Raw genomic sequence first — 27,374 nt, forward strand, 5'->3', positions numbered from 1 at the left:
AAATAGTATCTTTACAACTCCTTTCTTCATAACTTGTAATTTATCGACCCCAGCAGCAACGTTATAGAGACCGTAAGTATTTTTTTTTTCAGTCCAGACTAATACGTTTTTATTACCATTTCTCTCAGTGTAACGACTGCTTAATATTAGCATGTTGACATATGAATAATACAACAAAGTTAGCAAAGTTGAAGAGTAACAAAAATGTTGTAATAATTCAACGACTTTTAGGGAAACAAATCACAATGGCTAAACTTAGTTGATTATTAAACTCTAAACAGTCGACAGCCAGCAAGACAGCGCCAAAGCTAAAGCGATGTTTTATAGCTCAGAAGACGATTCGCAAAAAATTTATTTGCCGTTTACCTTTTGAAAATTCATTAAAAAAAGCTACCAATCTCGTTTCGTTTTGCCTTTACTACCGTCACACGTTGTTGACTGTTCGAGCGTTAAACATCAGCAGCATTTCTAATTAATCCAAACAGATGAAATCAAGTCGGATGTAGCCAAGCATAAAGAAAAAGAAAAACCGGCAAATGAAAAGAAACATTGTGTCGTAGTCGCTGTTGTTCTGTTGTGACAACACAGCTAACAGTATTAGATCAGTGTGTCCATCATTAGCATTGTCAGTGTCATCAAAGTGCCAAGATTTGATAGTCAGAACAAACAAGAAAAAAAGGTGAAGTGAATTTGAAAATGATTTTGGAACCCAGCGGAAGATTTCTTTGTACTTTAGTTTTTTGTGCGTTGGTTTGGTGTTGCACCCCGGTTCTGTCAAGTGATGATGATGTCGATTATTATTCATCTGTTGCGGGATTGGAAAAACTTCTTAAAACGGAACAAGTTTTATTAACAGATTTAAAAAATTACATTGCAACAACAAAGCACAATATTGAAGTGTTGGAAAAGTAAGTGATTGCTATAAAAAGTAAAAAGCTTTCAATTTAATAAAATTTTATTATAGCCAGTGAAAAAAGTGAAATATACTAAATAATAAATACGATCATAAATATTCAATAAATAACTATGCTAGAGGAAATATATCATTAATTAATTTATAATGTTAATATTAAAACAAATTTATAAAACGATTTAATACAAAAACACAGCCAACAAAAAATATTCAAATCAAAATCATATCGTTAAACAATACTATAATATTCAAAGTTATCACGGATATATCTAGCCACTTTTTTGACCAATAAATAAAACTTGAATTAGTGCTTCATTTGTGATATGAATATATAGTTTTAACTTGTACTTTTGCTTGTGTCCAGTTTTGTTAAAAAAAAAACATACAGTTAGACAACTAAAGAATTGCAAAAACCAAAATTTTTAAAAAAAAAAAACTTCATATTAACTTTTCATTTATGGCAACAAATTTTGTAAAAACTATACAAATCGCTTACTGTTGGTCCTCAAAACACTTAAATAAGTAGATAGCTGTACTACTTATTTAACATCTTATTTAAGTGGCCAAGAAATATATACCCAGCAAAATAAATTGGAAGTAGTGCAATGTGGACTAGTTCTTTCACGGCATGTTTGGTGCAGTTAAAACGGAGTCGTGAAAAAGACACTCCATTCCATTTCCAAATCCAATCCAAAGAATCACATCCATTTGTCACATTTTAACAACATCCGGATGCAGTTCAACGGAGTCGTGAAGAAGGGACTCCAATTCCTCACATTTTACCAGCATCTAGATGTACTTCAAACGGAGTCGTGAAAAAGGCACTACATTCCTCACATTATAAACGTATTTGGATGCAATCCAAAGAATCATATTTAAACAGCATCTGAATGCAGTTCAACGGAGTCGTGAAGAAGGGACTCCATTTCCTCACAGTTTAATAACATCTGGATGCACTTCAAACGGAGTCGTGAAAAAGGCACTCCATTCCTGACATTTTACCCGCATTTGGATGCAATCCAAAGAATAACATCCCAGCAAAATGTTCGACGCCAAAGATGCCGTTCAATCATGGGTGAAAGTGATCTGGCATGTAATCTTTTTAGCATCTTCATCGATGAATTTTATAGGAGCGTGGACCCCAAAAGATGCTATTCATTTTTGGATCCAAAGCATGTCATTTACACCAATGCTTGGACATGTCATTTTCACCAATGCTTTGGCATGTCATTTCCACCAATGCTTTGGCATGTCATTTTCACCAACCCTTTGCAATGACATTATCATTACGACGAGAGTTTTAACAACGTTGGTTGTGATTTCGAGTCTCCGACAACATCAATCCTATTGTAAATAATTAATCTTATACATATATTTAGAAAAATTTGTATAAATAAAAACACAAAATTCATCTCTATTGGATCGATGAAATGGGTTTAAATGCTGATGAAAAGATCGGATCTTTCACGACTTCCTTTGCGTGGGTTCAAATGCTGATGAAAAGATCGGATCTTTCATGACTTCCTTTGCATTGGTTCAAATGCTAATGCAAAGATCGGATCTTTCACGACTTCGTTTGAACCAATGCAAAAGATGCCATGAAATCACGTCATCACATGGAACACCTTCCTTCAAATTTTGCTGGGATCCATTTGTCATATTTTAACAACATTCGGATGCAGTTCAACGGAGTCGTGAAAAGGGACTCCAATTCCTCACATTTTTCACAGCTGCCCCCTACATATACCTGGCTATGCCCATGTCTCCGTCTGTTGACCACCTACCTACACCTACCTAGTTTGCATCCATGTAACAGAGAACTTTTCTTCTTCCATTTATGGGCTTTCCTTTTTGAATACTCTTACTAGAAGCGGAGATATTCGCATAAGAATAAAACGTTGAATTTTCTTCACATACGTTTTTTTACCATTCCGATCCTGTATATCATCCGACCATCACCAAACCCTGGGACCACCATTAACCCCCAAAATTTGGTGATGATCCGATCAAAATTGCAACGTGTAGAGTGACTAAAACAATGGAAAAATGGGACCGACTATTGTCATATCTCCGTTATTTGGCCACATTCATTGCAAAGATGGAATTTTCTACTTTTATATTTAGGCTTTGTTTTTGGAAAGTCCCCAACCAAAGCTGAGATATTCGTCATTATAATTAAAATCGCAAAAATGAAAAGTTGGGTTTCATTAGCGACTATTGCGATATACTTGTTGTTTAACCACCTTCGTCAACCGTTAGAAAGGTGATATTTTCTACATTCATTAACAGGTTTTGCTTGTGATATACCCTTGTAGAAGCGGAGAAGCCAAAACCAACTTATAATACCCTCCGCACATAGTGGTGTAGTGTATAACAAGTAACAAAGTATCAGTAGAATTTGCCGACAGAAATATACCCTCAGCCTATACGAATACTTTCATCTACACGCAGAAAAAAACGGCCTCTCTAACATATGTCCCAAACATATTTTGCAGCAAACAAATATATGTTTGCAACAGGCCCAAACATAACATATGTTTGGGTTCTGCAAACAAATTATATGCTTGGGTGCAAACAAATTTATGTTTGGGTGCAAACAAATTTATGTTTGGGTGCAAACAATTTATATGTTTGGGTGCAAACAATTTAAATGTTTGGGTGCAAACAAATACAAATTGAAAGGCACCACAACATACACATAGGTACATACAAAATTTCAAAGAAATACATAACACACTTTTTGGGTGCCACCGTGGTGCAATGGTATGCACACCCGCCTTGCACGCTAAAGGTCGTGGGTTCGATTCCCCGGCCAGTCAACATCAAACACTTTTCAACGGTGGCAAAATACCCCTCAGTAATGTTGGCGACATTTCCTGAGTATTTCAGCCTTGTAAAACTTCTCTACAAGTGGTGTCTTAGACACGCCGTTCGGACTCGGCGATAAACAGTAGGTCCCATATCATTGAGCTAATATGAATCGGGGTGCACTCATTGATATGAGAGAAGTCTCCCCTGTCCCGCCTGGGATGTTTGTGGAACAATTATTATTAATTATTATAACACACTTTAATAAAAGAAAAACTGATTGAAATAATTTGTAAATAGTCACACTTTTAAAAAGAAAAGTATATAGAAACGTAGTTGAACGCTTCTCCTTAGTTGTGAAATAAAACCAAATTTACTCAAAGTTGACATCATCAGTGGGGAATCGGCATCTGGAATCAAATGATTATGTAATAAGTAAATATGGATATATAATATTTCAAATATACATATGTATGTAATTACCAATATTAAATGCGATTTCTTCCTTGTCCAATAAAATAATTCCATTCAACTTTTCGATTCAATTATATAATGTATTGGGCATTTAATTTAATAAAAACACAATTTCTTTAAGAAAACACAAAACACTGATTTAATCACTCACTTTACTGTCTTGACGCTACGCTGGCAACTAAAACACTGAAGAAAAAAAAAAAACAAAATAATTCATACCATTTCTTCTTATCCTCTTCGCCTGCTACGTTGGTTAACAACAACAAAACAAGAAACACACGAGTTTGACGCATACACGCCATCAAACACCAAAGCCCCCTTCTTCGCTTCTATGTCTTCTATTACACTGTGCAACATTTTTAAGGTGATCTTGTGCAAACAATTTGAACTGAGGATTTTTTGAAAGTACAGACCCAAACGACAAGAAACCCTAGTTGCGTTTTGTTGTGTCAGATCCAGCTCGGGTTTTATGGCCCCATCTAAACATGGTTAAATATTGAGTTTTTAAAGAAATTCGGGGCTATATCTCTGAAACCAATGCGAATCTTCTTCTGACCTCTGAAGCAAATTTGTAGATAAGGACAAGAATACAATATTTGGAGAAATAATGAACTCGAAAAACTACATTTATTGCCTCAAATTTCAAACTATATGCAAAAATACCACAATTTTTATACATTTCGCACCGTATCTCCCAAACCGTTAATTTTTTCTGAATTTTTTTCTTTGGAAAAATATTCCCTGGAATGTAATACACAACTCTTCAGAACATGTCATTGTTGTAAAATGCCTCTATCCCGTTGTTTTCAGTACATTTTCAACGACGATTTAATAAAAATGTCAATAATGTTGTGAAATCCGAAATGCGAGAATAAACTGTTGGTGTGAACTATGTTTGAAATACGTGTTATAAAAGATATGATGCGAAATACCGCTAAAACAATATGATGTAAGAATTTTAGAGTTTCAGAATGTTCTAAAGAATTGTTGAGAACTTTATTTAGAAGATTTTTGCAAAAGGTTACTTGGTTCAACTCCCAATAGTTTAGCCGATACTGACAATAATTTCAGCAAATATGTAAAATTTTCTATATTTTATTGATTTTGATCCCCTAGATGTAGTTTTTCTTATGTGGTTTCTTCAAAAGATACGTTCTACTAGTTTAGGGCTACAATATTTCTAAAGACAGCAAGGCCAAATTCCTATTCGTTTCTGAGATAAAGGTATGATAAATGCAAAAAAGTGTAGATTTGGGCCGGTTTAGATTAGGCCATAAAATCCGAATTGGATCTGGCAGGACAAAACCCAACTAGGGTTTTTGTAGTCTAAATATGTACTTTCAAAAAATACATACTAGAAGTTGTTTGCATTTTCAGTGTTGCATAGTGTTATACAATACACACAACTCTTTATTATAAAACAGCATTCCGCAGCCGCGAGGCAACTAAAACACTGAAGAAAAAAAAAACAAAATAATTCATACCATTTCTTCTTATCCTCTTCGCCTGCTACGTTGGTTAACAACAACAAAACAAGAAACACACGAGTTTGACGCATACACGCCATCAAAGCACCAAAGCCCTCTTCTTCGCTTCTATGTCTTCTATTACACTGTGCAACATTTTTAAGGTGATCTTGTGCAAACAATTTGAACTGAGGATTTTTTGAAAGTACAGACCCAAACGACAAGAAACCCTAGTTGCGTTTTGTTGTGTCAGATCCAGCTCGGGTTTTATGGCCCCATCTAAACATGGTTAAATATTGAGTTTTTAAAGAAATTCGGGGCTATATCTCTGAAACCAATGCGAATCTTCTTCTGACCTCTGAAGCAAATTTGTAGATAAGGACAAGAATACAATATTTAGAGAAATAATGAACTCGAAAAACTACATTTATTGCCTCAAATTTCAAACTATATGCAAAAATACCACAATTTTTATACATTTCGCACCGTATCTCCCAAACCGTTAATTTTTTCTGAATATTTTCCTTTGGAAAAATATTCCCTGGAATGTAATACACAACTCTTCAGAACATGTCATTGTTGTAAAATGCCTCTATCCCGTTGTTTTCAGTACATTTTCAACGACGATTTAATAAAAATGTCAATAATGTTGTGAAATCCGAAATGCGAGAATAAACTGTTGGTGTGAACTATGTTTGAAATACGTGTTATAAAAGATATGATGCGAAATACCGCTAAAACAATATGATGTAAGAATTTTAGAGTTTCAGAATGTTCTAAAGAATTGTTGAGAACTTTATTTAGAAGATTTTTGCAAAAGGTTACTTGGTTCAACTCCCAATAGTTTAGCCGATACTGACAATAATTTCAGCAAATATGTAAAATTTTCTATATTTTATTGATTTTGATCCCCTAGATGTAGTTTTTCTTATGTGGTTTCTTCAAAAGATACGTTCTACTAGTTTAGGGCTACAATATTTCTAAAGACAGCAAGGCCAAATTCCTATTCGTTTCTGAGATAAAGGTATGATAAATGCAAAAAAGTGTAGATTTGGGCCGGTTTAGATTAGGCCATAAAATCCGAATTGGATCTGGCAGGACAAAACCCAACTAGGGTTTTTGTAGTCTAAATATGTACTTTCAAAAAATACATACTAGAAGTTGTTTGCATTTTCAGTGTTGCATAGTGTTATACAATACACACAACTCTTTATTATAAAACAGCATTCCGCAGCCGCGAGAGCACTGTTTTTACTCTCGTTGACAAACATCCTCTCTCCACCCATGAAAAAGATGTTCTAACATAAAAAATATGTTTTACCCAAACATATCAAATTGAGATATGTTACAAATATATGCAACCGGTCCCAAACATATATTTGTTTGGATCCAAACATATTTCTAACATAATTTTTTCTGCGTGTAGGGACAGATCGAATACTGGCTACAAAACCAAAATGCTTTTTCCCAAAATTATATATTTAGGGGGGCTTCAGAATTGTGTGGATCTTTTGGACATTTGAACTTGGTATCTTCTAGACCAATATGCCAGGAAGCATAACCTTGGCCACGAAAAACATAATATCGCTCTAAACATGACTATAAGGGGAAGCATCGGTATAATTTTCCAAAAGATCTGCACCACACACATGGTTCCATAGGGATTTTTACAACTTTCGGGCTATTTTCTCAGGAAGTATGGACTTGCCCCTGAAAAAAACTTGTACCATCGTAAGGGGGCAGTGAATACAAGTTGTCACAACAAAAATCAAAGCGATCCGAGAGGAGGTCTTAAACTGAACTTATCCGAAATGTTGTGTGGGAGGTACCCGAAGGAGTGGACCAATAGAGTCCGTATTGGAACCTCATCTATTTCACGATGTGCAAAGTATAGACCAAATCGGTTACTCACTTCAAAAGTTATCGTGCACACAATTTTTGAAAACATTTTAACTCCCGAAGCAGTGGACCGATATTATCCATCTTCGAACTTATACTAAGTTTGGACAAAACATTACGATCGACAAATTTTAGACCAACTCGGTTGATCAGTTGTAGTGCTATAGTGCACTCCAGTCATTACACATGGTGCCATAGGGATTTTTACAACTTTCGGGCTATTTTCACAGGATGTATGGACTAGCCCAGATGAGACTTGTACCGTCGCACAGTGTTGCCGCGTGGACAAAAATCAAAAAAATGTGATGTTAACTTTTACATATGTTTATGTTTTTTTTTACAGTAAACACATCCGATACAACGAATCTGAAAGAATTTTGTCGATATGTGCATCCATAATGAAGTTATACCTCTTTAAATATGAAAAATATTTGCCAGGTAATCTAAAGCGATAACCATATGAAAATTACATGACATTTTAAATAACACGTTCTGAAAAGATTGTTAATAATATTAAAAGCTTTGGATGGGGATTTGATTGGTGGGCTATAAAATTTATTAAACATTTAAATTTGATAAGAAAAATAAATTCTTAATATTTCGTAGAGTATATCTTTTGATTGTCACCTATTGCCACCTTGGCTCTTGATTTCCGTTAATTGGAGATCTCTTCTGAATTGAAATGTGTAAAAACATTCTGCTGATCCCTGCAACCTTCTGACTTATATCGGTTCAGATTTGGATATAGCCCCCATATATATCTTTTCCCGATTTTGCTATAATTCGCTCAATTTTTGTTGAATAGCCTTCAAATTTAACATGGGATGTTCCTCAGGCCCCTGTTCAGTTTTACCGTTGACCTTGATTGATGAATGTTTGTACAAGTGCTTATGAGGGCACAGGGATGAAAAATATCAACTTTGGTCCATATCGGTTCAGGTTTGAATATGGCTTCCAAGTATAATTTCGCCCGATGTCACTCAATTACCGATAATTACGTCATATTTTCCTAATTCAATCAATATCTCACATACATTGCGTATTAAGTGCATGGAATACATAAAGTCGGGCGAAAATATATATGAGAGCAATATCCAAATCAAAACCGATTTTTGTCAAAATCGGTGAAACTGAAAAAGGGCTTCAGAAAACATCCCATGTTATATTTGAAGGCTTTTTTTCAAAAATGTGCCGATTTATAGCAAAATCGGGGGAAGATATATATAGGGGGACTATATCCAAATCTGAACCGATTTTTACGAAAATCGGTGAATATATTCGGGGGCCTAAGAAAATATCACGTATAAAATTTGAAGGCTATTCGATTAATATTGACCGAGTTATATCAAAATCGGGGAAAGATATATATGGGGGCTATATCCAAATCTGAACCGATATGGACCAAAGTTTAAAATTTTCATTCTTATGCGCTTATAAGTACTTGTACAAAAATTCATCAACCTAGGTCAATTCCTTCTATTTTTGTCCACTTTTGTATGGAAGCCGCAACACTGTGCGTCGTAAGGGAGGCAATGAATACAATTTGTTATAACAAAAATCAAAGCGATCGGAGAGCAGCTCATAAACTAAACTGTTCCGAAATTTTGTGTGGGAGGTACCCGAAGTAGTGGGCCGATTGGTAATTCATCTATGTCTGGTAGAATTTCACGATGTGCAAAGTGCGGACCGAATCGGTTACTCCCTTCAAGAGTTATCGTTATTACTATACCCAAAATTTGGTTCGAATCGGTTGATCCGTTCGAGAGTTATCGTCAAGAACATTTTCTAATGGAGTATTGGAGTACATGTCGAAATCTTAACTGGTGATGACAATATACAAACCTATTTAGCAGATGAAGCAAAACAGTTCAGCTTGGATTACATAGAGATTAAATAGAGAGCGGAAGAAACACGCATGGTTGCGATTAAATTCAATGGAGAATTTTCATAATTTGTGTTAATGTAATAAAGTTCTTAATATTTTTATTTTACACAAATAATAAACGCGTTTTATTTGTTCTGTTAGAATGTTAAAATGCAGTGTAAATAGGGTCATTTAAAATGCAGTGCTAATGAAGTGCCTCTTTCCGGGGTCACGCTCTTGAAAAAAGAATGAGTGAAAATGCATAATTTGATGCACTTCCAAATCACTTGTACATATGATTTAACTGCCTCTTTGGAGGGAAACTTTTTGCTGGGTACTTATATCGGGTTAGTAGGGGGTTTTGTAATGAGTATTTTTGCTGGGTATAAAAATTTTTCGCAAAAGTGCAGTTAAAGGAAACGTATCGGACAAGTTTGATTTTTTTTTTTTGCTGCAGGGAACAATTACTAAGATACTGGCCCATAAATTTATATAAACCCCATCAGCAGCAACTAAATCGGCTGACGAGCACGGTAACTGGCGCATTGATTATCAGATTTTTCGACAAATCTGACAACACCTTCCGGTACCTCCATACATTGCACAACGAACTATCTTATACGACCACTCATTCAAGTACCTCCCTCATACAATTTCGGAAAAGGGATGTTTAACAGCTGATCTCAAATCGCTTTGATTCGTTTCGCAACCACTTGTATTCGCTGCCGCCATTACAACGGTACACGTTTTTTCAGGAGCAAGTGCATAGTTTTTCAGAAAATGGCCCCCTCCATGGCATCAAGTGCAGTAGTTGAAACGCACGAGAACTCTCAAACGGATGAACCAAAATTTGACCTTCGTAATATTTTGTCCAAACCTAATTTAAGTGCGAAGATGAGCCATATCGGTCCACTTTTTCAGGTACCTTCCCTACAAAGGTTTACGACTTATCCCTAAAATGATGCGCACTCTGCACGTCGTAATATTTCTGCGAATCTGAGATAAAGTACGAATATGGACTATATCGGTTCACTCCTTAGGGTACCCCCCACAAAAATTCAACATTTTTCTTTCAGTACAGTTTAGGGTATGTTCAAAGGTCTTTTGGAAATGTATACCGATATTACTCTTTGTGGTCCTGTTTACATCGATATTATGTTTTTCGTAGGAAAGTACATGCTTTCAAAGTGGACTGTGCCGATGCATTCCTTCAGGAACCTCCTCTGCAACACTTTTGAACATTAATCCAAATATACATATTTTTATCGGCAAGGTTCATACGTCAACAAAGGGCCACAAAATCCATGGTAGAACAAAAACAAGGTAAAGTAAATACTACAACAAATACAAGAAACAACAACCACATTGGAATTTGTTTTTGTTTGTAATCTTAGTGTCAACTGTACATGTAAACAAAACAAGGAAATGTCTATCAATTATTGCAATTTATAAAACTAATATTTTTTCACGTTTTTTTGAATATTTTGAAAAACATGAGTGAAAATTCGTTACATTTTCAATTTGAAAGTATCCACATCATTCCAGTAAATGGATAATTTGTCACAGAAAGTAGAATTATTGCAAAAATGTTTGGGGTCGCTAAAAATTCATTGAAAAAGGAGCAGCTGTTTTAAACTTTTTTTTTTTTTTTTTTGAAATCAAAAAGCGCATGTTTATTAGGGCTTTATTTTTTTTTAAATTTAACAAAATATCACTGTTGTATCGCCTCTGTAAATGGTGTTTTAGTGTGCGGCACATCGCACAGTGTCACGACCGTGGCCAAAAATGGTAAAAACTAAATACTTCGTTGAACAAATTTATTGATGGGGAGTGATAGAAAACATATTAATTAAGAAGAATCTGAATTTTGGTACTGATACGTGAAGTAGTTTTTGCTATATGAGGATTTAAATCCGACAATTTTAGTTAATACGTATTTTTGTGTGTTTTTTTCTAAAATTAATAAATTATATTATGCGTTAATATTTAAAATTTAAAAGTAACGGTCGCTGCAAAAATTGTTCCTATGTTCTCTTGGGATGTAATAAACTTGGCTACACCTTTGTTTGCATGTAAATATTAATCATATGGTGTTTACATTTACCCAAACATGTATTACTAAGTTTATTAATTTTCTGAAGCAAATTTTAAATTGAGTGGAGTGGGAAAAAAATTGTATAAAAGTGTATATCGATATTTTTTGCTGTATGAGTAGTAAAAAGTGAGTACTTCAAATATATAAAGGTCCCAGCTGCAGAGGTTTGCAGACGAATGTGTCACTTCTCTTTTTCAGCGACCACCTCACTGAGAGGATACCCCCTTTTTTAACAAATCGTTTTGCGGTGTTGGCTATAGCCCGAAAACGAATGAACCGATCATCATATATTTTTGTGGGCTTATTAAGTACCTAATAGCCTTGCTTTAAAACGAGAGAATTTTTAAAAATATAAATTTTTAAAAAAATTGTGAACAGCGAAAATCAAAATTCGATTTTTTACAAAAAATTGACCGTTTTTTGACCACTAATCGGTCAAAAATTTTTTTAAAGGAAATTTCTCATATATAAAGACAAGAGTTTGATATATTCCATATGCTCACAAACAATATGAAGACTAAACACCAAATTTCAGTCATATCGGGTGGATATTGAGGCCACAACACTCAAAACACCGAAAATGAGGAGGCACGGTTCTATGGGGGCTATAGGAAGACGAGGACCTATACCGACATATTTCTGGTGGAAGGCTATAAGTCCCCCAACGGAGACTTAATACCAATTTTCAGCCATTTCGGTGTGATAAGCAGGCTAAAACCTCCAAAATACCGAAAATCGGGAGGTACCGTCCTATGGGGGCTATATGAAGGCGTGGACCTATGCAGACAAATTTCATGGTGAAGGTATAATGCCCCCTGCGAAGACTAAATACCAAATTTCAGCAATTTCGGTGTAATAATGAGGCTAAAATCTTCAAAATACCGATAATCGGGAGGTACCGTTATATGGGAGCTATATCAAAACGTGGACCTAAGCCCACAATTCTCTGTTGGAATGTTTGATACCTCTGCCGAAGACTAACCACAAAATTTGAATACTTTCGGTTGGTCATTGTGTCTTAAACATTCAAAATACCGAAAATCGGGAGGTACGGTTCTATGGGGGCTATATCAAAACGTGGACCGACCAACCCAAATTTTTGTCCTGAAGATTGTAAGTCAATAATAGGTACGTGTACCAAAATTGATGCACCTACGACAACGCCTTCTATTTTTGGCCACAGTTAATATGAACTCGCGACATAGTGCATCGTTCGGACTATGATGAGGTTCATTGATATGAAGAAGTCTTTATGGGAAATAGTTTTTTTTCTGATGAATACATAGAAATATGTAAATATATAAAATTTCGTATAGAATTTTACACTAACATTACAGCCCAGTTCAGTATTGCTCTTACCTTTTATTGTTCTACCATGCACAAAATCTGAAAACCCCCTAATACATAATTATTGGGAAAAAGGAGTTCGGTAGCGTAGCCAATTATCAATTCGATAAGCTGAGGGTATATCTCTGGCGGCACAGCCGAAAATTTTTTTTATTTGTTTTTTTTTTTTCACATCTATAAGATTTTCACTTACAGTTATAAGTAAAATCATTTTTATGCAGTGAAGATAAAAATTACTCTTACTGAAAATTAAAAAAATTCATTTAAAATGTTATTAAAACGTAATACTCAATTTTATTCTAAATATTAAACAAACATTCGAATAATACGAATTACTGTTGGTTTCACTTTCGAAGCTTTATAATTTGCTATAAATTTCTTTATAATCTTTAAAATTTAATTTCCAGAGAAATATTAAAAATTGAAGCAGAACACAAAACCGCATCAATCAACATTGAAAATTACCTAACCAATCCTGTGAATGCATATCGGTTAATTAAAAGGTTATTCTATGATTGGCATAAATATGAAGAGCACTTCGAAAAGGTCAAAGGTACGAAATTGAATTAAAACAAAGAGTATTGATTTGTAACAACTCATTTCATACAAAAACAGACAATGAACAACTTAAAGAATGGAAGACAAAGAAGAGCCAATTACATTTCCCCAATAAAGTAGATTTCGAAGAATCTGCATTAGCCTTGGTGCGTCTACAACAAACTTACAATTTGGATGTGGGTCAAGTGGCATCGGGTATACTCAATGGCATTAAATATGGGTAAGTGTGAAGCCATTCTTTTTTACTATAAAATAATTTGATAAATTTGTATTTTGCACAGCAATGAAATGTCCTGGACGGATTGTTTGCTTTTGGGCCAACAACTAGTAAATGCTAGAGCATTTAATCAAACCAAAGATTGGATAAATGAGTCGATGAAACGTTATAGCCTGGAAGAGGGATCATCAAGCGTCTCCACATTAGACTTTATGGAAAAATTAGGTGAAAATCTAATGAAAACTGGTGATATAGATGGTGCCTTAGAAGTTTTACGTGCTGTTGTGGTAAAAGATCCTCAGCGTTTAAGAGTCGTATCGGAAATATATAATAACACGTATTTATTACCCGAAGCATACGAAGAGGAGAAGGAGTATCATGTAAGTGGTTAGAGAATTAAAATAAAAATATGAGACAGACCATTTTGCACCACTATTCCGTGACATGGCCAGTCGGTTTTTTATTTACATATAAATGAGTTACTCCTTAAAAGGACGTGGAAATATGTTGAAACGAATACTCACTAGTTATTTCAATCAATTAAAATGGTTTTCAGGTACTGTGGATCGGTGACGGAGGCACATAACGTATAAATTCTGGCTTAAAGGGTTAATATTAGATCAGGCGGACAAATCCATAGTTCGTAGAGTTAGATAAAAACCTGATTTCCCAATTGGCAATGAGTAAATAAACTACATTAAATTAAATGTTAAAAAGAATCAGTCGTTTTTAAATGTTATGTGGTATGTCGCATTGTCCTTTTAATAGCCTCAACGTTCAAGGTATATACACTTCCAAACGACTAAAATGTGACTCATCGACATCCCACAAACATCCCAGAAGGGATAAGGGAGGCTTCTCTTATATCAATGAGAGCACCCCAAATCATATTAGCTCAGTGATATGGGACCTACCTTTTATAGCCGAAAGAAAAGTTTTACAGAACTGAAATAATCAGGCATTTTCTCATACATTACACTACCGTTGAAATGAGGTGTTTTCTGGCCTGATAATTCAGGGAGTAAGGGGCAGACCCGCCATTACACCACGGTCGCACTTAATAATAATTGTTTCGAAAATTTTCACTAAAATGGTGCGCACAATAACACTCGAAAGAAGTAATCGAATATAGACTCCTTTGGGTACCTCTCACATAAAATTTCAAATAGTTTCGAAAAAGTGCGGTTTAAGACAACATGATATATGGGATAAAGGTACATGGTATAAAGTATTTGTGTTAAACCTGACAAATTCCTAACATTAACCCACCACATGGCGTAAGCGTTCCACCCCCTACATATTTCATAATCAGGGCAATCAGGAATATAAATTCCGTGCGGAATTTGTTCTCTTTCCCCAATTTCATAATTTTGTATTTCAATATTTACATTTGACCAAAAAGGGAATATTTTTGTCGATTTTGCGAGGATATTCCCTAATTAGGTGATTCTAGTAGTTTCAAAATATTGATTTTAAAAGAATTTCACATTTTTAAAATTATTTTCCGTGAGGAAAATTCTGAGGATAATATTCATGATTGTCCTGAATATGAATATTTAGACATTTGTAATTACTTTTTTCATGCATATTATTGGGATTTCCATTCTTTAGTATTTATCTTTTAACGGTATTTTTCGGTTTTAGCTATATTTTAGGTTTTAGCTATATTTTTTGACTGAAATACTCTTAATTTTACTTTTGAGGTTCCCTGAAGTCATGAAATTTCTCTAATATAAATTGTCAGCATAGGTGCAAGTTGTGGAGTTAAGCTGCATTTTTGCCCAAACTAGCTGTGATTTCACATTTAAGGGTCCGAGTGGTAAACAAATTGTCAAAATAGGTCCAAGTTTTGGTATAGCCCCCATATGACGGTACTTCCCGACTTTCGGTGTTTTGAGTGTTATAGCTACATTTTTTTGACTGAACTACCCGTAATTTGACATTTGAGGTTTCCTGCAGTCACGAAATTTCTAACCAAAAATTGTCAACATATTACGCTACCTCCGGATTTTAGGAAATTTGAGGATTTATGCTGTTTTTCTTATCCTAACTAGCTGTACTTTCACATATAAGGCTCCCAGTGATCATAAAACATATCCACCAAAAATCGTTAATATAGGCCCATGGTTTGGTATAGCCCCTATATTTGGCTACATTTGTTGATCGAACTACCTGTAATTCGACATTTGAGGTTCCCAATAGACATAAAACATTTCTACCTAAATTTGTTACCATAGGTCCATGTTTGGGTGTAGCACTCATATAACGGCACCTCAGGATTTTAAGTATTTTAAGAATTTTAGCTACATTTTTGACCGAACTATGTATCTGCAATTTGACATTTGAGATTGCAAGTATTCACAAAACTTCTTGCCAACACAGTTTATGTTTTGGTATAGCCCCCCATATAACGGTATAACGGTATTTTGACGTTTTTAGCTACATTTTCAGACTGAATTAGTAATAATTTGACACTTCGAAACCTCGAAGTGATAATAAAATTATTAACAGAAAATTTTCAGTTTTCAGACCGAATTCGCTATAATACCCATAAAAAATGGGATCCGTTAGTCATTATGTAATCGTTATGAGTACGGTGGCACAGGGGCTGTGTGTCCGACAACAAATCCGAGGGTTGTGTGTTCAACGCTCACCATCGTCCGGGTACTTTTTGTTAAAAAACAAAGAACAGTACACACGCAAAGAAAAAAATATGAGTGATCCAACAACATTCGAAGAACAAAATATGTATTGCAAAGATTTTGTTATTCCGTATGTAGTATAGTGACTCCAAAAATAGTTGTTGTCAACTACAACAATTGTTTTGTCATATCCAACAATAGTTTTTGTCCACTGAACAATATTATACTCTTTTCTTCAACAATGTTATTCTCTTCTCTCGGTATTCGATGCCGTGGTGAAAAAAATACATTTGTGGTGAATTTTTATTTATCTCTGTTTTTTTTTGTATGTACACCAACAATCCTCCTAAACCTCATTTTTGTCGGCAAGTTCAAATGTCCAAAAAGTGCCTCAGAGTTCTGAAAATAACATAAATACATTCGATCTGTCCGTAGATGAAAGTTCCAATTCACATAGGCTGAGGGTATATCTGATGATACTTTTTTACTAAGAAGTGACACAATCTAAGAAGTGGTCGTAATTTGTTCTTTCCTCTCAATCCTATTTGTGCTCTTTATTCTTTATTTTTGGGGTGGGTGAGCTTGGTGTAGTGTAGTTACTTCTTCATTCGCTTTGTTGTATTTTTAGTTAAACCTGGCAAAACCTGTCCATGTGTTGTTTTTGTCAATACTCATAATATTATAAGTGACATTTATACTAAAGTTATGTGGAAAGTGTATATGAAAATTATATATGTACAATCAAATCAAAAATTTCAGTAACAGGTTTTTTGGGCTGACAATAGTTTTTTGTAAAAGTTCTAGATTATGATATTTCCTACCATCGGTATTGTCAATGATTTTTACAATATTGCGGAATTTCGAAAGTTGTTTTTGTTTTTTTTATGTTTGGAGCAAAAGATTGTATTTTTGGATTTGCAATTACAAGCTTGAACAAAACAAATAAATTGTTGGAACAGAAATAGATATTGTTGTTCCAACAAAAGCGAAAAATATTTTTTCTCTGCGTGCATGTTCTTAATGTTCGTACGAGTGGCCTAGTGTATAGTGTGTTCGACTACAAATCAGAAGTTCACATGATCAAATCCCGTATAGAACTAAATAAAATAAAATAAAAATATGAAGTGTGTTGAAATTAAAACAAATTTCCACATCAACAGTTCTAAACATAGATTTAGTTCTGCGATAGATTCCAAAAGCAAGTGGAAAGGTCAATAATGACATAAGTATAGGAAATTCAAAGGCTCCTTCTATGTTTCAAGGTGATGTGGATGAGATGTGGATACCGTCTCTTCGCGTTGACTCCTCATTCTATAACAACCATTTCCCTTCATTGAATAAAGGAATTTTGGAGTTTAGAAATGTTACTTCTCATGAAGTTCTACAAATTTTTGCTAAGGTCAAATCGAATGCAATCGGTCCAGATGAAATTGATCCGAAGATCGTACGGATTCTTCTCCCCTCATTACTGCCGTTTCTTACCCATCATTTTAATACTATTCTTACGACTAGCACCTATCCTATCCAATGGAAACATGTAAAGATCATACCTGTCCCCAAATCAAACTCTGAAATTTGATTATATAAAATTTTCTCGAAAACTTTAGATAAGAACAGTAATATAGCTATGGGCCTGTAGTCCATAGGCCCATAGCTATATTACTGTTCTTATCTAAAGTTTTCGAGAAAATTTTATATAATCAAATTTCAGAGTTTCTCCACCGTTATTCTTTGGTAACCAATCTTCAGTCAGGATTCCGGGCTGATCACAGCTGTATAAGCGCTTTAGAGGATGTTGCCGAATCAATTATATATGAAATAGATGAAAATAATATATGCTTTCTTGTTCTACTCGACCAAAACGTTTGATACAGTCGATCACAACAACCTCTGCTTCAAACTTGGAAGATTTTTTAATTTCTCAAATGCGTCGACAAAACTTATTAAGTCGAACCTTACCGATCGATCACAATCTATTTACTCCGGATGTAATAAATCTCACCCTTTGAGTGTTAATGTGGGAGTACCACAAGGGTACATAGTAGGTCCACTTCTCTTTACCCTGTATGCCAACGACCTTCCCCACCAATTAGTACACAGCAATATTCACATGTACACAGATGATGTACAAATCTAGATCAGTAGCTCTTTGAATGATGTTGGTCAGTGTATTCGCAAATTAATTGAAGACCTTGATAATATCTGCAAATGGACCAAAGCTAATGGTCTCCTCTTAAATCCTAACAAGTCCAAATGCCTTTTTATACACAAAAATAAAAAAGTCCATTGAAAATGTAGAAATAATACTAAATCAAGAGAAAATTGATGTGGTTTCAAATGCCAAAAATGTAGGATTAATTTTCAATTCCTAACTTAGCTGGGATAATCATGTAAAAGTCGCAGTTGGACAAACATATGCCAAGTTACGTGCCTTGTGGTTAACTCACTCATACCCTCCACAGCACATACCAAAAACATTTTTGGTACCCGGACTGACATATGGCTGCGAGCTGTTTGCTGACTCCGACGCTAGGAGCAAACGAAAACTAAATGTGACATATAATAGCATCATACGTTATGCTTACGGTATCGGCAGATTCGAACATGTGTCTTCATTTACTAATTGCTTTTACGGTATGAGTCTCAATTCTTTCCTTAATATGGAAGCTTTAATTTTTTACATAAGATAATCACCAAACAAAACCCGAAATACCTTTTTGACAGACTGCAATTAGCCAGATCCAATAGAGGTAGTAAAATTGTACCATTGGCATCAAAATGACAATTTTTCATTGGTTCAATTCGTCTTTGGAATTCGCTGCCAAGTCAAATACAAAGCATCAACAACTTATCAGCCTTCAAATCTAAACTTAAAAACTTTTTTTCGGAATAATTTGTAATTATGAGCACGATAAAAACCCATTATTTAGTAAGGATTTTTTTGCTGGGTGTTGTCAAAAACTCATTCGGTCCATCCGACCTTAACTAATTTTTACTTGTTATACCCACAAACAGATCAACCGATATGATCCAAGCTTTAGATATCGTAATATATTGTACAAACTTAGTTTAAATTCGAAGATGGGATATATCATTGTTCTCCTTTAGGTACTCCCTACAAATTGGTCCAAACTTTGAACATAACGTACATCAAGTTTCAAGAGGGTTTATATCGGAAAATACCTGTGTTTACCTTCCTCACAAAAGTTTGTGCTAATGTGCAATTTAAGGTCTGTTCTAGGATCCTTTCGAAACGTTTTCCGAAGATACTCATTGTTGTCCTGTTTACAGCCATATTATATTTTTCGTGGGCAAGTCCATGCTTCCTATCATGGTGGTCTAACAGCTCTGTGGCGTCAAATGGCGCAATCCTCTCATAAGATTAGAATTCTATATAGTTAAGAACCACTCTTTAAAGGAACGAACGCAGATAGAAAGAGTCTACGTTGCTAAACAAATCATAACCGAAATCCGATATTAACCATAAACTGTCTTTTACGCTTTTACGTAGTTCTGACGTTTAAGGACTTTTGTATTTTCAATACAAAACTCATGATAGCTCAATTAAATAAATCTCTCACAAATAAATGACCTTCGTCCTACCTAATAAGGCAACAATTAAATAAAGATTTTTAATGAAGCTTTAGGCCCTTTATGAGACAATAGATGAAAAAATGTTTGTCAGGGTTACCTCCAGACTTAAACTGACAAAACGCCCACACAAGTACATATCTCCTATTTCTTAGCTCCTCTTTCTTAATTTAATTTAATTTTTTATAAATATTTTTTCATGTTGCACAATGTCATTTATTTGTTCTAATTATTATTTTCTTAATTTTACAGCGCACACAAGAATTCAAACTTTACGAAAAGGTATGCCGTGAAGAAATCGTTCGAACCCCCGCTGAGGAACGTGATTTACGCTGCCGTTACTATTGGGGTGTGGATAATGCCTTTGTCCTTTCACCATTTAAAATCGAAGAAATAAATGAAGATCCCTATGTAATGCTGTTGCACGATATGGTTACGGATAAACAAATAGCAACAATTAAAGAAATCGCAATGCCTTATATGAAACGTTCCACCGTGCGTGATGATAGCAGTGGTGGCTCGAAGAGACGTAATTATCGTATATCGAAAAATGCCTGGCTAGAGTATACATTGCATCCACATACGGAGAAGTTGTTACGTGATTTACATTATGCCACCGGTTTGGAAACACAATTCAGTGAAGAGCTGCAAGTGGCTAACTATGGTTTGGGGGGTCACTATGAACCACATGTGGACTTTTATTTGGTAAGTTTATATGAATGTCCTTTGAAAAGGGTAAATGAAAATTTTTTGTGGTGGCATCATGTGAAGTTTAATGATGTTGGCACGATTTTTGGTGAACGAGTATTAGATGGAAACGTAATAATTTCCACAATAAAAGTGTTGACAAGCTGTAAAGACTATTTTTTGATATTGGTAGTCAAAATCATGAATTTAAATATTTATTTAAACAAAAAATCTATTTTCTTTCATGTTACCATCACCTATGTATGATTATCCTGTATCCTGCTGGCTTGACTATGATGATGAAAATGTTTATAGACCGGTGTAACGGAGGAGTATAGCAATCGGATATCCACCTCAATTTTCTATGTGAGTAAAACGAAAAGCTATGAACTAGGTGCTTGTTTATCATTGTTATTACGTTACAAGGACGCGTCAATGTACATACATATACGTATGTATGTGATGAGTGTGTTTCGTGTGTTACACACAATAGAGTTTTAGAGAGGCAATCTGTTAAGCCATTATATTACAATGTCAAATCAGTTTAATATTGTGTGTACAGTGACTTTCATAGTAAGTAACCATACATTTTTTGTAAAATATTTTTCTGAACTTTAAAGGATAGACGTATTACAGTGTGAACCGAAATTTTGGGGCAAAGATAGTTCCTTTTGGAGATGAAAGCCCTTGGTGAGTATATTAAGAATCTCGAAGAACAGTTCCGCCGTGAGTCGATCTTCCAAGTTATGGTGTGATTATGTTTCTGCCAAAGACCCTGTAAGGCATCTGAAATTAGCGTTACATCTTTGTTATCTGTTGGTTTAGCTTATTTATGAGATGACATGTATTCAGTCAAACCGAATGAGGATTATTTTAGTAGAGCATTTCTAACTAGCTTCCTTCAATGTCCTTTATTTAAAAAACCGCCAAAAATGTCGCTCAGAAAATTTTAGGCAAGGTTCTCATGGACAACTTATCGATATTGTCGCGTTTTCATGGTCATTTTTTACATTTACCCTGTTTGGCTCAGAAAAAACTATGTTTTATGTTTTTGTATATTCTGTATATTCGAACAACCAATAAATAACGAATATACAAAAAACAAAATATAGTCTCTTTCTGAACAAAAACCAGGTAAATGCACAAAAGGAAATAGTATACTCACCAAGGGCTTTCATCCCCAAAAGGAATTGTCTCTGCCCCAGATTTGCACCTCCGTTTTGTGTCACAGTGTTATCAGACATAGCAGTTTGTATATTTGTATACATTCAGCCCTTAGAGTAACGAGGGTATATACACGTTGATACGATCAAAAATGTGCCTCATTGAAATAATGGGGGTCCAACCAAGTGTGTTTGAACGAAATCCGTTTCACATAATCGGGAGTAGATTTAGCCCTGTCCGTCCATCTGTCTAGATAACTCTCGAATGGATCAACCAAACTTTGCACCTCGTAATATGTTGCCAAAACTAAAATCAAGTTCGAAGATGGGCCATATAGGTCCACTTCTTCTTGTACTTGCACAACAACAGTTCAAAATCTTTTGCTGAATTGGTGCGCAGGAAAACTCTCACATCACACATCGTAATGTTTCTACTAAACATACGCTAAATAGGTTTGAATATGGACTACATTGATCCACACGTTTGGACACTTTCTCACAGAAAATTGCAAAATGTTTCGCAAAAGTGAAATTAAGAACTTGTTTCGGATAGTTTTGAAATTTTTTGCAACATATTAAAATTGTTTAAGTTTCAAGTTCATTCTTTCCTAGACAATAGCACAGAATACCCCTAACGAGATTTTCTATTACCTATACAAGACCCCGAGATCTTCTGTTCTATAGAAGACCCCTGCCGAGATCTTCTTTTCTATAGAAGACCCCTGATCTTCTGTTCTATAAAAGACCCCTGATCTTCTGTTCTATAGAAGACCCCTGATCTTCTATTCTATAGAAGACATCTGTCCAGATATTTTATTCTATAGAAGACCCCTGCCGAGATCTTCTATTCTATAGAAGAAACCTGGCGAGATATTCTATTCTATAGAAGGCTCATAACGAGGTCTTCTATTCTATAGAAAACGAGATCTTCTTTCCTTGGAATACGCCTAACGAGATCTACTATTCTATGGACGAACCCTGGCAAGATCTTCTATTCTATAGAATACCCCTAACAATATATCCTATACTACAGAAGAATCCTAACAAAATCTACTATTCTATGGAGGAACCCTGACAAGATCTTCTATTATATAGAAGACCCCTAACGAGATCTCCTATACTAAAGAAGACTCCTAACGAGATCTACTTTTCTATGGAGGACCCCTGACAAAATCTTTTTATAGACGAGATTTTCTATTCTATAGAAGGCTCATAACGAGGTCTTCTTTCCTTGGAAGACGCCTCTCTTTCTCTCTTCTATGGAGGAAATCTGAAAAGATCTTCTCTTCTTTAAAAGACCTCTGACGAGATCTTCTATTTTATAGACGAGATTTTTTATTCTATAAAAGGCTCATAATGAGGTCTTCTATTTTACGAGATCATTAATTCTATAGAAGAGACCTAATGAGATCGCCTATTTCTTACAAAACCCCTAATGGGATCTTCTTTTCTATAGAAGTCCCCTTATGAGACCTTATATTCTATAGAAGTCTCCTAACGACATATTTTATTCTATGGAAGACCCCTAACGAACACTAACGAAATCTTCTATTCCATTAAAGGCCCATAACCAGATCTTCTCTCCTTTAGAATACCTCTAACCCGATTTCCTACAGATTTCTACAGAAGACTCCTAATCTTCTTTTATACAATATCAAATATGTATAGGATATAGGAGACCTGCGCTATATTCCATAAGGAGATCTTTATAAGCTTTTTATAGGACACCAAAGGGGTGTCTTTATGGACGACCAGAGGAGCATCTTTATAGACTACGAGGAGGCGGGCTTTACTTGTGATCAGAAGGTATTGCTAATAAACGACCAAAAGGGTGTATCTATGACGTCCAAGTTTACAGTTTTTGTTTTTAGACGATCTGAAGGAAATGTTAATAGACGATCAGAAGGGAGTCTTTCCACACCACCAAAGGGGAATCTTTCTAGACCACCAATCGGGAGTCTTTATAGAAGGCCAAAAAGCAGCAACTAAAATGACTTATGTGGACGTCAACTTACGAATTCAGTATGCAGTTTAGCTGAAATTCTGTACAACACCTTCGAGTACCTCCCTCCCAAAAGTGGAGAATCATTTTCAAATTTTTACCGAAGGCGTACTTTAACAGATGTATAATATTTTTCGTGGACATACCCATTTTTCCTACGTAATAACCCAAAAGCTCTAAAAATTTCTACGGGGGTTAACTAAACAGATTAGATTTACGGATCGTTATAATTCTGTCTAATAGTACGTTTATATATAGCCGGATTTAACAAACCCACTGGGTTTCAAATGTCAATTCCATTGCTTATATTTCAAATAAATCCTCATAAAGAAGGTTAACCCTGCAAAAGGTATATTACTGAACATGGCCTAACTTAAACAAAATACAACTTAAAAATCGTTAAGTTCGGCCGAGACGAATTTTTTATACCCTCCACCATAAATATTATGAACTAAAATCCAATAATAAGGTTCCTATTTCGATAAAAAAATGTAGCTAAACACGTAAGAAAATATAGTCGGCTTTGCCGACAGAGATATACCCTCAGCGTATGTGAATTGAAACTTTCATCTCCGGATAGATCGAGATTTTGTGGTCCTATTTGGACATTTGAACTTACCGACAAAAATGTGGATTAGGATTGAAGTTCAAAAGTGTTGCGGAGGAGGTATTTGAAGGAATCGACCGACATTATGGAAGTGGATCTTATTTTGGAAGTCATATCTTTTCGATAGATATCACGCCCACTAGTCATTTCAGTGGGTCATCGTATAACTTTTGGACCAGTATGCCAGGAAACATGGACTTGTCCACGGAAAACATAATATGGCTGTAAACAGGACCACAACGAATAGCATCGGTATACATTTCCAAAGGATCTTCGAACATACCCTAAACTGCACTTAGACACAAATGTTGAACTTTTGTGGGAGAGTTTCCCTAGGTAGAGGACCCATATGGGTCATTTTAGAAATCGATGTGACAAAATATTAGGAGATCCAAAGTTTGAACCAAAGTAGTTGCCCCATTCAAGGAATATGTACGTTGGGGGGAAGTACCGGGAGTTGTAGACCCGTATTGTCCATCTTGGAACTGAAACTAAGTTTGGACAAATCGGTTGATCAGATGGAGAGTTATCGTGCTCTCCAACCACTTCATATTGTGCCATAGGGGGTTTTTACAACATTCCGTCTATTTTCTCAAGAAGCATGGACTTGCCCCTGAAAAAACGTTATTGTGGCAGCGAATGCAACTTGCTTCAACAAAAATCAAAGTGATTCGGGAGCAGGTCTTAAATTGAACTTATCCGATATTTTGTGTGGGAGGTACCCAAAGGAGTGGACAAATATAGTCCATATTCAAACCTGATCTATATCTGGTAGATATATTAGGATGTGTAAAGTTTGGACCAAATCGGTCACTCCCTTCAAGAGTTATCGTGCGCATAATTTGTTCGAACATTTTTGAAGGTACCTTTTGAAGGTACTTTTTGAAGGTACATTTGGGGAGGTACCTGAAGGAGTGGACCGATATGGCTTATCTTCGAACTTAAACTAAGGTTGGACAAAATATTACAAAGGTCAAATTTTCTACCGAATCGGTTGATCCATTCGAGAATTATCTTGCGTTCCAACCACTACACACGGTGTCATAGGGTTTTTTGCAACTTACAAGCTATTTTCTCAGGAAGTATGGACTTGCCCTGATGAAAGTTGTACCGTAGAGCTGGCAAACTATCGATATTCCCATCATTATATATTTTCGATATATCATCTCAAAAAATCGATGGCTATCGATATTATCGGAAATGTATATGTTTTTGTTGACATTTTGCATTCCCAGAAATATACACGGAAAAAGCAATTGCTTTTATTTAATAAAAATACAATATACTTTTCCGAAAAATTTATACGTGTGACTACGGACTTGCTTTCTTACATCCACAAACCCGAAAAACCGTGTCATTTCTATTTATTTCAATAGGTTTTAGGTTTGGAGTTTTTAATCCGATAATGTCGATAGACAAAACCATCTATCGCTATTACATTTTTATAAAATAATCGATACTATCGATAGATCACTCCTAAACCTGCACTACAAACTACTACAAACTGCACTTTTCCGAAAATTTGTGTGGAAGGTACCGGATAGAGTCCATGTTGAAACCTGATCTAAGTCTGGTAGAAATTTCACGATGTGCAAAGTATGGACGTGCGCACAATTTTTTCGAACTTTTGTGTTTGAGGTACGGGAGGAAGGAGTGGAACGATATAGCCCATCTTCGAGCATAAAATAAGTTTTGACAAAATATTACCAAAGCCGAATTTTGGACCGAATCGGTTGATCCGTGCGAGAGTTATTGTGCGCTCGAGCAAGCCAGACAACTCAAAATTGTCTGAAACGGATTGGGGTCTAAAACCATTATTTCAATGGGCACATTTTGCCCGTATGAAAGTGTATATACCCTCGTTAGCATAAATGCTGAGGTTATAAAAATCTCAGAATGTCGCAATCTCAGAATGCCGCTTATAGGACCTATATGCTATGTTGAAATTTTTTGACAGAGAAGTGTAAAAACCTCTATGAAATTGTATCTAAAATCTTTAAAATAACTAAAATCGTGGGCTACCGTTATATGAGGCCTATATAAAAGCATGGACATATGTTGACAATTTTTGGTTGAGAAATTTAGTATTTTAGTAAAAAAATTGCTAAAACTTTAAAAATACCGAAAACTCGGAGGTACCGTTATATGGAGCCTACACCAAAATATGGACCTATATTGACATTTCCAATGTGTTTCAATATGTTACAAACGGTAAAACAAACTTAGTGTATAAAAAAGAAGAAGAGTTGGACCAAAATTCCGCATTCATACGCATCCATCTATAACATCCACAGTTCTGTGATGACTTGACAATATCTACTCACATTTATCGGATTTGTATTTGTTGTTAAAAATAAACAGCGCAATCAGTACAAACTGTTTGTCATAACCTAATTTTTTGGATCACATATGCATGCCAACATTGCCTTTAATCACTTTCCATTGTTGGCCATGCAATATTTTTCCAAACCCACATTCAAACTCTCCCTCTACCCTGCATAACGGCGCCTACATTCAACGCAATACTCCCTGAATGCAATAAATCATTTTTAACTGCTCGTTTAGAATTTAGTTGCAGATTTACAATTTCATCCTGTTTACATTACAGTTATCTGATGTGGAACAAGGTGGTGCCACTGCATTCCCCTATTTGAAAATTGCCATTAAACCGACCAAAGGTAGCGTATTGTTCTGGTATAACTTGCATCGTTCATTGGATGGTGATTATCGTACCAAACATGCGGGTTGTCCCGTTCTTAAAGGATCCAAGTGGAGTAAGTAAACAAAGAGACAGCATTCATTTCACACTTAGTGCGTCACACACACACACGCACACATCCTTCTATATGTGCTTAACTATGTCCCTTCTTTATTTCTATCTTTGCAGTTGGTAATGTCTGGACACATGACCGCACACAATTTGCCGTACGACCATGTGGTCTATATCGTGATGACGAAAGTTCTTGGGAGTATATGATGGTCAAATGAAATTTGCTATGGTCGATAGTGGACAGACAGACCGAGAGACAGACAAATAAAAA

General features: G+C 35.3%; 1 protein-coding gene across 1 annotated transcript; it reads left to right on the forward strand.

The window, feature by feature from the left end:
* The first annotated feature begins 253 nt into the window (after positions 1–253).
* Positions 254–27,374, forward strand: LOC141391232 (prolyl 4-hydroxylase subunit alpha-2-like). The gene is made up of 8 exons (XM_073964144.1): positions 254–908; positions 13,274–13,419; positions 13,482–13,644; positions 13,706–14,021; positions 20,127–20,579; positions 20,877–20,927; positions 26,942–27,107; positions 27,221–27,374. The coding sequence occupies exons 1-8, from the start codon at positions 697–699 to the stop codon at positions 27,319–27,321; spliced, it is 1,608 nt and encodes a 535-aa protein (XP_073820245.1). The 5' UTR covers positions 254–696; the 3' UTR covers positions 27,322–27,374.

This window comes from Musca autumnalis, unplaced genomic scaffold, assembly GCF_047663935.1.
Source record: "Musca autumnalis isolate F117 unplaced genomic scaffold, ASM4766393v1 scaffold_1, whole genome shotgun sequence".
Taxonomy (NCBI): Eukaryota; Metazoa; Arthropoda; class Insecta; order Diptera; family Muscidae; genus Musca; species Musca autumnalis.